We start from the raw sequence: 16224 nt of genomic DNA, 5'->3' as shown, positions 1-16224 counted from the left end.
TTATAAGCGTGAGCCATAGCTCCTGGCCCAGTGAAGTAAACTTAACGTCACTTCTGTGACAGTCCTATGAGAGTTGTATAATCTGAATCTAACCATGAGCAAACAGGTAAAGCCACATTGAGGGATGATCTACAAAATAATCAGCCTGTAATCTTCAAAACTATCCAGGTCATGAAAGTCAAGCCAAGACTGAGGAACTGTTCCAAACTGAATGAGACTAAAATAAAATGTGACTCTGAACTGAATCCTTTGGGACAATTGGAGAAACCTGAATGGAGTCTGAGGACTGTTCCTGGAAGTAGACGGTGTTCATTTCCCACTTTTGATGGTTGCATTGTGTTTCTAAAGGAGAGTGTTCTTATTTGTAGGAAGCACATACGCAAGGATTTTGGGGGCGATGGGCATTGTGTCAGCTTACTCTTAAATGATTCCGGGGGAAAAGTGTTTATTCTATCTTTACGCTTTTCTGTAATTTTGTGATTGTCCAAAAAATTTTTGTCAAGAGAAAAAAAAATCAGTATGGTTGGATCTGGTCCCTATCACAAATTACAGACTTATAATGTGTGTGTGTTATTTTGTAATTGGTTTATTCAGATTCCAACAATGAGAAATGTTCCACATAAATGCCAGAGTTTGCTGTATACCTTAAATAAACTGATCAAAAAAGAAAGGCATGTCCCATGTTACTTTCACATGTGAAAACAGAAAGTATAACTTGGTATAACCATTAGAAAAACAAATATATATTCTGCTTTTTATTAAAGAATTTTTTAAAAGCCATCCATTAGGTCAATAATCAGTAAATTAAACTCATCGTTTTCTTTTGCACTTGTATTTGTCATGGAATGTCCAGGTAAAAATCTTGTCTGACAGACAAAGTCAGCTTATGTGATTTCATAATCTAAGAAATTCAAATCTTGGGCCTACCTTGAGCTCCTCTTTGTGCCTTGGGGCATGGGTCCTGGGGCCTTCATACCCATCTGACTCATTTATTGGTATGTATCACTCCTCCCTGACATTGCTTTGTGCTGGTTACATCTTAAAAGTCTGTCTTGGAGGTAACTTTTTTTTTTTTTTGAAATAGAGTCTCGCTCTGTCACCCAGGCTGGAGTGCAGTGGTGTGATCTCGACTCACTGCAATCTCCACCTCCCAGGATTCAAGCAATTCTCTTGCCTCAGCCTCCTGAGTAGCTCAGCCTATAGGTGTGCACCACTATGCCTGGCTAATTTTTATATTTTTAGTAGAAACAGGGTTTCACCATGTTGGCCAGGCTGGTCTTGAACTCCTGACCTCAAGTGATCTGCCTACCTCGGCTTCCCAAAGTGCTGGGATTACAGGCGTGAGCCACCGCACCTGGCCAGAAGTAACTTCTTAGGATCAGAGATCTTTAGGTACATTGCATTCCAAATTTCTTTATTTTGTGACCAGAAGGAAATATTTAAAAAAAAAAAAAAAAAAAAAAGATTTAAAGCAGTTCCATTAGAGCAAAGCATCTAAAACATTCTGTTCCCTTTGAGGTAAGATGTTAACTGGTCACATTGACCCTGATCCCCAAGGCTTCATAGAATCCTCCTGCTCTCGAGTAGTGTCAGGCATAATTATTTTTTTTTCTCTACGAGTTTTATGTGCATGGTTTGGTCCTCATGTTGCTGCCCTAGCTCCGGGGCAGATCATTATTCAAGGACACCATTTTGCATTGCACTGCGAGGTCATTGTTAATGTCTCAGCAATTAAGCTCCTTCTTCCAGGCTGGTCCACTGAGGTGACACTGCAGCAACCCTGAAGTCACACGTTCTATTGCAGAGAGCACTACACAATACTCTCTGGTATTTGGGTAAGCTTTTCTTTTAATTTTGAATGCTGTACATTTTCCTTCCTCTTTGTTTTTGCTTCTGAGTACAACTTTGTGATGTAGTTCATGCAACGCATAGGGTGGGAAGCTGAAAGAAAAAACAAGTTGAAGATGAATATTTATTTTGAATAACATTGCACCTATTTACTTGAAACACTTTGATTGGATATCATATTTTTAGGTTCATGTATTGTTTTGTAAAAACCTAAAACTCCGCTGGGCGCAGTGGCTCACTCCTGTAATCCCAGCACTTTGGGAGGCTGAGGCGGGAGGATCACGAGGTCAGGAGATCGACACCATCCTGGCCAACATGGTGAAACTCCGTCTCTACTAAAATACAAAAAAATAGACAGGAGTGGTGGTGAGCGCCTGTCGTCCCAGCTACTTAGGAGACAGGGGAATCACTTGAAGTCAGGAGGCAGAGACTGCAGCGAGCTGAGATCATGACACTGTACTCACTGGCTACAAAGTGAGACACTGTCTTAAAAAAAAAAAAACCTAAAACTTACTGGTACATATAAATGGCCTGAAGGCATTATTACACTGTCTCTTTCTTTCTTTTTTTTTGAGACAGGAGCTCATTCTGTCACCCAGACTGAAGTGCAGTGGTGTAGTCACAGCTCACTGCATCCTCAGCCTCCTGGGCTCAAGTGATTCGCTAACCTTAGCCTAGCTGGAACTACAGGCACACACCACCATGTCCAGCTAATTTTTAAATTATTTGTAGAGATGAGGTTTTCACTATATTGCCTAGGCTGGTCTCAAACATGGGCTCAAGTGATCCACCCACCTCAGCCTCCCGAAGTCCTGGGACTATAGGCATGAGCCACTGCACAGGCCTACACTATCATTTTGGAAGAAGTCTTACTATATAAACATTATACTGGTAAACCTGGAATAAAACATACAGATATTTCTGCTGTAAAATAATCTGTTGCTGAACGCAACACATTGCCTTAGCAAAACTGCACACTAAAAATAACAGGGCTTACTGCAAAAACAGGGTTGGGGTAGATCGCTCAAAGCCTATGTAACTCTGTACAAAGGGACTACAGACGGCCCCAGAGAATATGTTTAATATGTGCAAAACCACACAATTAAAATGCTGGATTTGAGGGTGCTAAGGCAAGGAGGGTGAAAGTGAAGGCCTGAGCTCAGGAGAAAGTGAAACCCCCGGCAAAACCATGAAGATGTACTTTTCGGGGGGAGGAAGTCCCTGAGTAATGCGGGTATTCGTTTTAAATTTTCTTTCTTTTTTTTTTTTTTTTTGAGACGGAGTTTCGCTCTTGTTACCCAGGCTGGAGTGCAATGGCACAATCTCGGCTCACCGCAACCTCCGTCTCCTGGGTTCAGGCAATTCTTCCTGCCTCAGCCTCCTGAGTAGCTGGGATTACAGGCACGCGCCACCGTTCCCAGCTAATTTTTTGTATTTTAGTAGAGACGGGGTTTCACCATGTTGACCAGGATGGTCTCGATCTCTTGACCTCGTGATCCACCCGCCTCGGCCTCCCAAAGTGCTGGGATTACAGGCGTGAGCCACTGCGCCCGGCCCTTAAATTTTCTTAAAGTTGGCTGGCTGTGGTGGCTCACGCCTGTAATCCCAGCACCTTGGGAAGCCGAGGTAGGCGGATCACCTGAGGTCAGGAGTTTGAGACCAGTCTGACCAACATGGTGAAACCCTATCTCCACTAAAAATACAAAATTAGCTGGACTTGGTGGCGTATGCCTGTAACCCCAGCTACTTGGGAGGCTGAGGCAGGAGAATCGTTTGAACCTGGGAGGCGGAGGTTGCAGTGAGCCAAGACTGTGCCACTGCACTCCAGCCTGGCAACAAGAGGGAAAACTCCGTCTCAAATAAATAAACAAATAAATAAATAAATAAATTTGAACTTCAAGGGCTTCCCTTTATTCCGCTAAAGGTCATAATTCTACTCCCACTGTTCTGGTTCCTTTTGCCTAGGAAAAACAGCACAGGGAGCAACCCAATTCACACATGATATTAACATCATTTTCCTGTCAGCCAGGTGAGTATGTGATGACTGGTATTTAGAAACAGGGGTTGCAACACAATTGACATGTTGTTTACACACATTTACCCCTCCCACCCCCAGTTTTCACACAGTCAATTCACTTGTGTTCCTCTCCCAGCTAATACATCTATTCGTTCTTTCCATTTCACGCTCTAGCAGGTCAAAACTTAAAGAGGCAGAGGTGTTATAAAAGACAAGCTTCCTACAAAAACTTCAGTAAAACCAACAGAATAGAGCGGCAAAACTCGCTGTACCTCTTGCAACTTCTGGCAGGAAGAATAAGGTAGTTTACATGGAGGAAATAATATGGTTGGAAGTGGAATATTCCTGCTTTTCTATAGTCTAGCTTCTGCCTTCCAGATCTTTATCAAGAATACAACCCCCCGCCTCCACTTCCCCATAAACAATCTCCTTCCCATCCGATTCTCTTCATTTTCTTTGCATAGTTTATCTGAAGAATTGCAATGAAGTCATCCAAAGGACCTGAAACATGCCTTCTTGAATTAAGCCTGTATTCACTCATTTATTATCAAATACCCTGTGCTAGAATCCGAGGATACAGAGTAAATCTGATTACTCCCACCTAAAGGAGTATTGTAGTAGCTATATAAAAACACCAAAAATTACCGTATGTAGGAAGAAGTGCTTCTATGACAAAGGTGCCATAGAATCCTCTGGTGATCTAGGGGTATCCCTGTACGTGATATCAAAGAGTCAATTGTATACCTTCTGCTACATGAACCTAACTGCTACTATTTATTTTTGCAGATGAGCTTCCTTAAGTTCTACAAGATGATTTAGGAGACTTTCTAGTGCTAAAAAAAAATCAAAATTTGATTCTTCTCCTTCTTTTTAAGGGTGACTAATTCATTGTGATAGTTAATTTTAAGTGTTAACTTGGGTGAATTAAGAAATACCTCAAATCTGGTAAAGCATTATTTTAGGGTATGTCTATGAGGTTGTTTCTAGAGGAGATTAGTGTGTGAGTCTAAATGGAGTAGGTGGGCATCGAGATTTGCCCTTGATGTGGGGAGGGCACCAAGCAATCCGTTGGGGGCCGGAAAAAAAACAAAATCAGAGACAAGGCAAATGCATTGATCTGTCTACTGGAGCGGGAACACACTCCTCCCGTCTCGTCCTTGGACAGCAGAACTCTAGGCTCCCTGGCCTTTGGATTTCAGGACTTACACCAGTGGCCCCCTGCATTCTCAGGCCTTTGAACTTGGACTGAGCCAGGCTACCAGCATCCCAGGGTCTCCAGTTTGCAGACTTTCTATCCAGGCACTTGTCAGCCTCCATAATCTCATGAGCCAATTCCCCTAATAAATCCCCTCTCATATAGATATATATTTTCTGTTATCTCTGTCTCTCTGGAGAACTCTGACTAATCCATTAATGAACCTCATTGTTCAACTCTTAGGTCACACAGTTGACTTACATTGGCCATTTTTCTCTTGAGATGATGTTTCTTCATTATTTGACCTTGATCTGTAACTTTCTAGTGTGTGTTCTGAAACTTCGTTTTCTACAAGAAAAGAAAATCGAGTGACTAATTTCTGATGCCACAGACATGTAGAAATGTATGTTTGAATAAGATAATACCTCTGTTACCGTGCAATAGTATACCATGCCCCTCCCATAATTCATGCCCTCATTAATTCAACACATGGTTTTTTGATTCCTGTAGGCACTGGGCTAGGCAGTCCTGGGACTTTTATCCTTCTGTGAATATAAGTGTCTATCACTTAATGCCAATTTCTGGAGCTATGCAAGTTTCTATTGATTATGCACTTTTTTTTTTTTTTTTTTTTGAGGCAGTCTCATTCTGTCACCAGGCTGGAGTTCAGTGGTGCGATCTCAGCTCACTGCAATCTCTGCTTCCTGGGTTCACGTGATTCTCTTGCCTCAGCCTCCTGGGTAGCTGGAACTACAGGCACACACCACCATGCCCAACTAATTTTTGTATGTTTAGTAGAGACTGGGTTTCACCATGGTGGCCAGGATGGTCTCGATCTCTTGACTTCGTGATCTGCCTGCCTCAGCCTCCCAAAGTGCTGGGATTACAGGCGTGAGCCACCACGCCTGGCTGATTATACACTCTTATACTATAGTCCCTGAAGATTCACACTTGAGTTTACTAGAAAACAAACACTTCTTATTTGAGTGACAGCACTTATCACATAGATTATGCAGTGTCTGACAGAAAGCTTTAATGGACAGAATTTCCCTTTTTTTAGCCATTTGTTCCGGCATCTTATAGCCTCCATCAGGTTCCCTGCCCACTCACCTTTTTTCCATATCACATGTGCTTTCCGGAGCTTCATGATGAAGAGCTGGACTATGATGAAGAGTATGAAAATGAGGAAGGACACCAGCGTGAGCAGCAAGATGCCACTTTTCTTCCTTGCCAATCCTATATACTGAGGATTCGCTTCTATAAGGGAAATGTAAAAGAAGTTTAGATACATTGGTTTTTTATTTGTTTTTATTGTTTTTGTTTTTTTGGTCACTGGAGAATAGTAACAATACAACAATACTTCTACATTTATTTATTTATTTATTTAGAGATGGAATTTTGCTCTTGTTGCCCAGGCTGGAGTGCAATGGCGTGATCTTGGCTCACTGCAACCTCTACCTCGTGGATTCAAGTGATTCTCCTGCCTCAGCCTCCCAAGTAGCTGGGATTACAGGCGCCTGCCACCACATCCGGCTAATTTTTGTATTTTTAGTAAAGATGGGGTTTCACCATGTTGGCCAGACTGGTCTCAAACTCCTGACCTCATGATCTGCCTGCCTCTGCCTCCCAAAGTTCTGGTATTACAGGTGTGAGCCACCGCTCTCAGCAACAATACTTATATAATGTGATATAAGCTAACAGACAGCTCAGGTGAAGAGATGAGAAACAGCTTACCCCTGAAGGTAAAGAGACTTATACAGTTCATTCTCTGAGAACAAGCAAACAGGCATACAACAAACAAGGCAATTATGTGTGACAATTTGAAAAGATTTTTTAAGTTACATAGTTATTGGACTAGTTATTTTTTATTTCTAGAAAAAGCGTACGAGATCAACTTAAATTATAGTCAGGGGATTCAAATTATCTGTAGAAATGATTTTTAGCAAAGTATAGTTAAGTAGCAAGACAGATTATTAAGGAGTTTAAAAAATTACCCAAATAAAATGAAAATTTATTTATCTTGGTTAGGTTAAATATGGCCCTACAGGAAGGTATTTGGGATAAATCAGATGAGCTCTTAAAAATATTTCTAGCCAGGTACAGTGGCTCAAGCCTGTAATCTCAGCATTTTGGAAGGCTAGGGTGGGAGGGCTGCTTGAGGCCAGGAGTTTCAGACCAGCCTGGGCAACACAGTGAGACTCTGTCTCTACAAAAAAAAAAAAAAAAAATTAGCCGGGAGCAGTGGTTCACACCTGTAGTCCTAGCTACTTGGAGGCAGGGGGATCACTTGAGTCCAAGAGTTTAAGGTTATTGTGAGCTATGATTGTGCCACGGCACTCCAACCTGTGGGCAGAGTGAGACCCGTCTCTTGAAAAAAAAAGGCTTTCTAAACCTAGAATTCTGATTCTACAGGCTGTAGTTTTGCTAAATGTCCTGGTCACCTCATCTGAACCAACAAATAATTAAGGAGGGCCAGCTATGTGTAGAACTTCGTTCTTAGAGCTGCAGAAGGTACAGTTCCTGTGCTTAGGGGATTAGTTATCTGTATATGTAAACAAATTAATAAAAACAAACAAAAGTAAGATATGTCAAATTCTACCTCCATGTGTATTTATATCATAGTGTGTTGGGGGGTTCAGAGGCAAGAATGGTCTCTGAGGGGTGAGCTGGTCAAAAAAGTTTTCAGTGAGGATATTGGTCTTGAAGGAGGAGAAAGGAGAAGGGAGATGAGGTTTCCTCTTCCACCAGGGGCAGTTAGGATAAACGAGAACAGGGCGATTGCAAAGAATGATGTGCCAGGCATGGTGGCGCGTGCCTGTAGTCCCAGCTACTCAGGAGGCTGAGGTGGGAGGATCGCTTGAGCCCAGGAGTTCTGGGCTATAGTGTGCTATGCTGATTAGGTGTTCGCACTAAGTTCAGCATCAATATGGTGACCTCCCGGTTGCGGGGAACCACCAGGTTGCCTAAGGGGGGGTGAACCGGCCCAGGTCGGAAATGGAGCAGGTCAAAACTCCCATGCTGATCAGTAGTGGGATCATGCCTGTGAATAGCCACTGCATTCCAGCCTGGGCAACATAGTGAGACCCTGTCTCTTAAAAAAAAAAAAAGAAAAGAAAAAAAAAACGGGTGATGTTTTCAGAGAAAAATACACATCTCATAGAGACTTTGTAGATACAAGACTGCAGAAGTAGGTAATAGATGGCACCTAATTAGATGTTTGGGGCTCATGCTCTGTGTTGTAGACTTCAGGAAGCCACACAGGGTTTTAGAACACAGGTATGCAGAGTTGCAAAGAGATATTTTGATGGTAGGGTGCTAAAAGTGAACCAGAAGAGGAGAAACTGAAGTTATAATATCCCATGCAGGAGATGATGAGAGCCTAGATTGAGAAGTTAGCAGTGATAATGGACAAAATACCTGAAAGAGAAGACTCAAAAGTTCTTGGAAATTGACTGATTTTATATATGTGTGTGTGTGCATATGCATATACACATACATATTTGTACACATACACAGGAGTGAAAGAGAACACTAAGGTTTGGGGCCTGTGTGATGCTTTGGACAAGCTTATTTAGAGAGACCCTGTCTCTAAAAACAAAACAAAACCAGAAAAGAAAAAGAAAAAGAAAAATCTCCTTTTTTTTTTTTCAATGAGACAGAGTCTCGCTCTGTCGCCCAGGCTGGAGTGCAGTGGCACGATCTTGGCTCACTGCAACCTCCACCTTCCAGGTTCAAGCCATTCTCCTGCCTCAGCCTCCTGAGTAGCTGGGATTATAGATGTGAGCCACTAATTTTTGTATTTTTAGTAGTGACAGGGTTTCACCATGTTGGTCAGACTGGTCTCAAACTCCTGACCTCGTGATCCACCTGACTCAGCCTCCCAAAGTACTGGGATTACAGGAGTGAGAAATCTTTTGCCTAGTGACTACAGGAACCATCTTGGGAATGAGTAAACTCTTTAAAAAATAAGGGAAGAACAAAGATGGAGAAGTAAAATCAGAAGTATATACACATTTATAAGAAGTCAGAAGAGGAAGATAAGTTAATTGATAGATACAGAGAAGTGATGGTTAGGAGTAAATAACAGAACCAGGAAAAGTGTATCAAGAAGCCAAGAGGTAACTAAGTTAAGGAGGGACTAAGGAGTGATTAACCAATCACGTCCTAAAGGGCAGAAAGGTCAAGAAAAGGGAGGACTGACAGAGGCCATTGGACTTATTGATTAAGAGGTTAAAATGTCTACTGTTTGTTCTAAATGCAGTGGGTGACACTTACCGGTGGCCAAATCAGGATCTTGAGCAGTTTGTTCTTTGTCTTCCTTGTCAATCTCTGATGTACTAGAATCTTCCATTCCTGAGACTAAAGTGAAAGAAAATAAAACATGAACTAGGCATACATTATATACATGTGACTATATACAACTGTAGTTACATAAGTCTTCCCAGAGCAGCTTGGGAAGCCAAATTAAAAAACGGCATGGAGATCATTTTTGAACTATGGATTTCTTGCAAAAATAGTTGCAAATGGCTAGGCTCACTTTGCCTTATTTTTTTAAGGTAAATGTTTTGAACACTTACTCTGTGCCCAGCCTTGAACTCAGCACTTGGTATATATTCTTTCTCACCACAGCTCTGAGAAAATGGAAGTTTACAGCAGTTATGTAAACTATCTAAAGTCGTGTAGCAAGTAAGTGGCCAAGCCAATGCATAAACTGTTTTATCTAGCTCTAGAACCCAACATTTAAACCATTATTTCATACTTCCATCCTGAATCAGACCTAATAGGGAGAAGGCTTCAGGATGCTTCAAGATAACAACAGAACACCGAGGAATGGCATTCCAAGCTTTATTTATGGAAAGCCTACAGCCTGAAATGCAGAAAGCAATGATTTTTATGTTGAAATATAGCTTCAGTTATCATTCAAATCTCTGCTTGCCCGCGCATTAGAAGTGGGATGTACTATGATGTTTTTGCCAGATAAGATAAATTATAAAAAAAAAGAGACCTTTTTTTTCTTCAGATTTTACTGGTTATGTTTCCAATTTTTTTTCCCTTCTGCAGTTTTTTGCTTTTTAGCCCACTGCACAGCGCCACTATGTGGACCCCGAGGGGAATGAAGCCTCCTAGTCTATTGAAAATGGGTATTAAAGGTAATAAAATCGTAGAAATGGAAAGCTGAAAGGAATTTTAGAAACCATATTTTTAAAGTCTTATGTTATATATGAAAAAGCAGAGCAGAAAATTGAGTTGTTCAGCAGTGGTGCAAGCCATTAAAGATAACTAGATTCTAAACACGTTTACAAATATTGGATTATTAAAGCAAGTGATGTGGCTGTTCCACTTCATAATATTTTCAATTTCCATTGCCCTTCAAAAAATTGTATGGCACATGTTGTATTTATCAGTGTTTAGAAATCTCAAACATTTACTTTTAAATATTATTTAGAATACACATTTTTGAAAATGTGATCTGATACTCAGAACTATGAACATGATAATGATCTGAAAACCCTTATTCCACCAAATGAAATTATTATAGAGACACTACATGAAATGGAAAGAGAATATGTAGGAATTTATGCCTTTCTGAATGAGGCTAATAGTCTTACTCAAAGCACCATAACCAGTTATTTCTCTTTCTCTTTCTTTTTCTTTCTTTCTTTCTTTCTTTCTTTTCTTAATTCATTGTCTGAGCAGCTGCTGTTGCCGGATACTATGCTAGGTAAAATATAAAGTTAAATTAGATATATGATCATTGCCCCGAGTTAACCTCTAGTGAATTCACTGACTGAAAAAACTGGAATTATAATCCAAGCTTTCTAATGTATTCTGCATTTGTAGTTCAATCCCATCATCAAAAATGACCTGAGTTCTTGACAACTAAGTAACTGATGTGCCTTCAAAGGTGATTTTGTTATTCAATGACAACACCAAATCTCCAGCTTCTGCTTCTTTTCTCTTTGTTGATATCAAGTCTGTGTTTTGTGTTTGGTGTGCTGTAGATGAGAAAACAAAGAAACGAGTCTCCCTCTAAATGAATTCAATCTTATCCTTTACTGTAGAGGAAATTCAAATGTCACAACCATGAATGTGTGTGTGTAGATGTGTACATCTCTATCTCAAGCAAACTGTAACTGAACTTACAAGGCTCTATGTCACCCTGAAGCCCATCCCACTAAGTAAGTACTCCTATGCCTGATGTGGTTCTACTCCAGGATGCTACAAAGCTGGAGCCAGTTGGAGGGGGCCTGTATGGTCTTCGTAGAAATTAAAACAAAAAATATTCTTAAAACTTAGAATAAGAAAAATGACCTTCCCAATGAGGCACGATTTTTAAAACAAGTTTTAATGATTTTGACACTTACCAGTACTAGTGGGCTGCTGCGGATCTTGAGAGGATAGAGAGCTTCTCTCCAGAGCATCTGAAGCTGTCTCTTCATCAGTAACTAGGAAAGGGGAAAAACAAAATTCTGCTACTATGGAGAGCAGTTTTACCCACATTGCGCTCAGTAAAAGAGACTGGAGAATGTATTTGGCAGCTACCTCCTTGTAGAGGTTGTGCAGAAACCCCAAAACTGTGTGTTCTGCGGCTCCTGCTCTGGTTTTTGAAACTGTATCCCACTGAGTGCCCATCTGCTCACCTGCCTGGCTTAAAAGCACAGCATGCTGGACTTCTGTGTGGTGGCAGTGGTAGGCAAAAGGTAGTCACTGTTTCTATCTGTGTCCTTTTATCCATCAATCAATCCCTCTGTCTGTTTATCTACCCATCCACCTATCTATCTACCTGTTAGTTAGAGGGCTTTGGAATCAGTCTCAGACTGAGTTGACTTCTACTGTTGGTATTTACTTGCTCCTGAATGAGTTGGACAAGATTCCCAAACCTCTAACACTGTTTCTCTTTTTTTAATCTGTAAAATGGAGATACTGACAGCATTTACCCCTTCAAGGGTTTTGTGAGAATCAGTAAGTTCATTTTATAACATGTTTAGGACAATGCCTAGCTATTTAGAAAGCACAACGCTAAATGTTATTGTACAATATTAATCAATGCTTAGGAATGTTTCCAGAGGATCAGCTTAGCATGGGTTTCACCAGTCAATGAACAGACCCACATCCAGGAAGCATGTAACAGCTGTTCCTGTCACTTTACAAATACTAATACTGACATGTGATGGCTCATGCCTGTAATCCCAGCACTTTGGGAGGCTGAGGTGGACGGATCACGTGAAATCAGGAGTTTGAGACTAATCTGGCCAAAATGGTGAAAATCCGACTCTACTAAAAATACAAAAAACTAGCTGGGAGTGGTGGTGTGTGCCTGTAATCCCAGCTACTCGGGAGGCTGAAGCAAGAGGATAGCTTGAACATAGGAGGCAGAGGTTGCAGTGAGCCAAGATCACACCACTGTACTGCAGCCTGGGCAACAGAGTGAGGAGACTCCTTCTTGGAATAAAACAAAAAACAAAAACAAAAAACTGACACGTTGCAGGTGGGTGATGTTTTTATAAAATTTGTGAATGCTTCTTGGTATTTATTTAATCAAATACTTTTCTATGGTTTTGAAAAATTATCTGGTTAATCAAACATTTAAAATGTATGAAAAATATAAAAATGCCTGAATTGTGTGTAAGGGCTCTGAGAAAAGAAAGAATTACTAAGGAGGCTAGGCGCATTGGCTCACGCCTGTAATCCCAGCGTTTTGGGAGGCCAAGGTGGGTGGATCATGAGGTCAAGAGATCGAGACCATCCTGGCCAACATGGTGAAACCCCATCTCTACTAAAAATACAAAACATTAACCGGGCGTGGTGGTGTGTGCCTGTAGCCCCAGCTACTCGGGAGGCTGAGCAGAATTGCTTGAAACCGGAAAACGGAAGTTGCAGTGAGCCAAATCACGCCGCTGCTCCAGCCTGGTGATAGAGCAAGACTCCGTCTCAAAAAAAAGAAAGAATTACTAAGGAAACAGTATAGAGATGGTAGTATAGACTATAAAGCTAAAATCAACTCTGACTGCACAGATGCCAGAGAAAATTAAGAAAAAGGAGAGCTGCTGACAATGAAAAAAGGGAAAAGCTGAAACGCTAGTCAATTAGAAGTACCGGGAACAAATCATAAGAAGAATATGGGGCTAGGCACAGTGGCTCACCCCTCTAATCTCAGCACTGTGGGAGGCCGAGGCAGGCAGATTCCTTAAGCCCAGGAGTTTGAGACCAGCCTGGGGAACATGGCAAGACCGCCATGGGAATGGTGGTGCACCCCTGTAGTTCCAACTACTCCAGAGGCCAAGGTAGGAGAATCATCTGAGCCCAGGGCGGTCGAGGCTGCAGTAAGCCATGATCACACCATTGTACTCCAGCCTGGATGACAGAGTAAGATCCTGCCTCAAAATTTTAAAAAAGTAGAAAAACCTGGGAAATACTGGGGACATATAGAATAAAATTTATCAATAGTGATTAAAATCTTCTAACATAGTATATACTACGTGAATTCATAAAATTACGTTTATATACAAAACGTGTTTTATCTATACATTTTTAAAACTAGATTCTGAACTGACTTTGATTTATCCTCTCAATTAACAAGCTAGCAAATTGTTGCATTTAGACTGAATGTTGTTTTGATTAGGTGGATATCACTACACAACGATCTACCTCCCTAGCTGGTCAGAATGTTGTAGACCTTTATGCACTAGCTGTAATAAGTATTTAAATTACAATTAACTAAAATGAAATAATATTAAAAATTTAGGCTGGGCGCTGTGGTTCACGCCTGTAATCCTAACACTTTGGGAGGCAAAGGTGAGCGGATCACCTGAGGTCAGGAGTTCGAGACCAGCCTGGCCAACACGGTGAAACCTGTCTCTACTAAAAATACAAAAATTAACTGGGCATGGTGGCGGGTATCTATAATCGCAGTTACTCAGGAGGCTGAGGTAAGAGTACTGCGTGAACCTGGGAGGTGGAGGTTGCAGTGAGCCGAGATTTTGCCATTGCACTCCAGTCTGGGTGACAAGAGCGAGACTCTGTAATCACACCACTACACTCCAGCTTGGGAGATAGAGTGAGACCCTGTCTCAAAAAACAAAACAAAACAAAAAACCAAAGAGACCCCGTTGGAAAATCTATTTCTGTTGCTCTATTCTCTTTCTCCACGCATCACCCTGTGGCTTTTTCAGAGGAAGACACTTCTTTCCTCGGGACCACCCTACTCCTGGTGCTGGCATGACCCTCCCTTTCCCCAGGTCCTTCCGTGCAGAGCATAGGAATGAAAGGGGTCAGGGCCCTTATGTGTAAACATGTTTTAAAGCATCCTCAGCTAGTAATATTTTTTACGTAACTGGTTGAACAAAATGTTTGTAATATCTGTATGTCAATGTAGTAGCAGCTAGACAAGTGGAAAGAGCAATGAACTAACGGAAGCCATCAACAGCTGACGCTGGTATTTCTCTTTGAATACTATTTGCAGATCTGACAATGAGAACAGAAAATAGATCACAAATAAAACTCAAGTCTTAGCCTATTATTATTATTATTATTATTTTGAGATGGAGTCTCGCTTTGTTGCCCAGGCTGGAGTACAGTGGCTCGATCTCAGCTCACTGCAACCTCCGCCCCTTGGGTTCAAGTGATTCTTTTGCCTCAGCCTCTCAAGTAGCTGGGACTACAGATGCCCACCACCATGCCCGGCTAATTTTTGTATTTTTAGTAGAGATGGGGTTTCGCCACGTCAGCCAGGCTGGTCTTGAACTCCCGACCTCAGGTGATCCACCCGCCTCAGCCTCCCAAAGTGCTGGGATTACAGGCGTGAGCCATCGCGCTTGGCCTTAGCCTATTATTAAAAACATCTGGCCGGGCGCGGTGGCTCACGCCTGTAATCCCAGCACTTTGGGAGGCCGAGGCGGGTGGATCACGAGGTCAAGAGATCGAGACCATCCTGGTCAACGTGGTGAAACCCCGTCTCTACTAAAAATACAAAAAATTAGCCGGGCATGGTGGCGCATGCCTGTAATCCCAGCTACTCAGGAGGCTGAGGCAGGAAGAATTGCCTGAACCCAGGAGGCGGAGGTTGCGGTGAGCCCAGATGGCGCCATTGCACTCCAGCCTGGGTCACAAGAGCGAAACTCCGTCTCAAAAAAAAAAAAAAAAAAAACTTTAGCTGTAATTTTGAGTCATGTAGAGCTATAGCCATAAAAGGGGAGAACGGCCATTTCCCCCTTCATGGTCATTTTTGTAGATGGCTTGAACAATTGCTGAAAATTAAGAACGCATTTTTTTTCAACATTGTTGGCTCTCCTATTGAAGAATCTGAATGTCTTTAGGAAGCTTTTAGATATAGCCTCATCCCCCACATGCCCTGTGCTCCAATTCTACTGCTGGAGGTGGAGATGTGGGGTGGGGATGACTCACAGAGGGGCGGGGGTGGTTGTGTAAGGTTACTGTACAGCTCGGTCTGTGGGTCCCTGCGTCTTACGGTACAGCTTCTGCAATGACTACTTTTGGTTTGGTGAGAAAGTGACCCGTGGAAAGCATGCGGTAGTCAGAGGAGGCCTGTTAACCACAGCCACAGCCCCTACAGGGCAGCATGGCAGCTTTCCCACGGTGAGATTCTCCTAAGCAAGCTTGCCTTTTAGCATCAGCCATTTCATTTGATAAAAGAGCTTTTTCAATAAATGCATTGTCATCCAACAGTTTCCTTTTTCACTAATGTGAATAATTCCTTATATTTCAGGAATCTATTACACTGAGAAGTACCTTGTAAAACAATGAAACTCAGAGTCCTACTAATTGCACACATCCTATAGGATTCATGCATCTTAAAGGATACCTCTTGGCTCAAAAGAGTTGTGTACAGTTTTAAGACTTTTTCTTCAACTTTTGGGGAAAGAATCACAGAATAGAGGTTCTGAAAACAGAGGCAACTTCTCTTCACACTTAATATTGGATATTTAAAATAGTGTTCAACTCAGAATATTAACATGGTTACACTAAAGTCTTCAAAGCAGTTATAACAATAAAATAGGCCAGGCGTGGTGGCTCACGCCTGTAATCCAAGCACTTTGGAGGCCAACGCAGGCGGATCACCTGAGGTCGGGAGTTCAACGCCAGCCTGACCAACATGGTGAAACCCTGTCTTAAAAATAAAATAAAATAAATCTAAACAGGAATC

At 41.8% G+C, this 16224-nt stretch overlaps 1 protein-coding gene across 1 annotated transcript in view; it reads right to left on the bottom strand.

The window, feature by feature from the left end:
• Nucleotides 1-562: 562 nt before the first annotated feature.
• The window catches only part of CRTAM (cytotoxic and regulatory T cell molecule), a 34831-nt gene continuing 19169 nt past the window's right edge, over nt 563-16224 (bottom strand). Inside the window, exons 6-10 of the mRNA XM_012470265.2 lie at nt 11426-11506; nt 9336-9419; nt 6171-6317; nt 5322-5408; nt 563-1941 (exon numbers count right to left, since the gene is read on the bottom strand). Coding sequence (XP_012325688.1) covers nt 1811-1941; nt 5322-5408; nt 6171-6317; nt 9336-9419; nt 11426-11506 — 530 coding nt within the window. The 3' untranslated portion in view covers nt 563-1810. The remainder of the gene's footprint in view (nt 1942-5321; nt 5409-6170; nt 6318-9335; nt 9420-11425; nt 11507-16224) is intronic.

Source organism: Aotus nancymaae, unplaced genomic scaffold (assembly GCF_030222135.1).
Source record: "Aotus nancymaae isolate 86718 unplaced genomic scaffold, 86718_ANA_hifiasm-v0.15.2.pri h1tg000012l, whole genome shotgun sequence".
NCBI classification, from domain to species: Eukaryota; Metazoa; Chordata; class Mammalia; order Primates; family Aotidae; genus Aotus; species Aotus nancymaae.
Note: the sequence above shows the minus strand (reverse complement) of the source record. Positions and strands in the feature narration are given on the sequence as shown.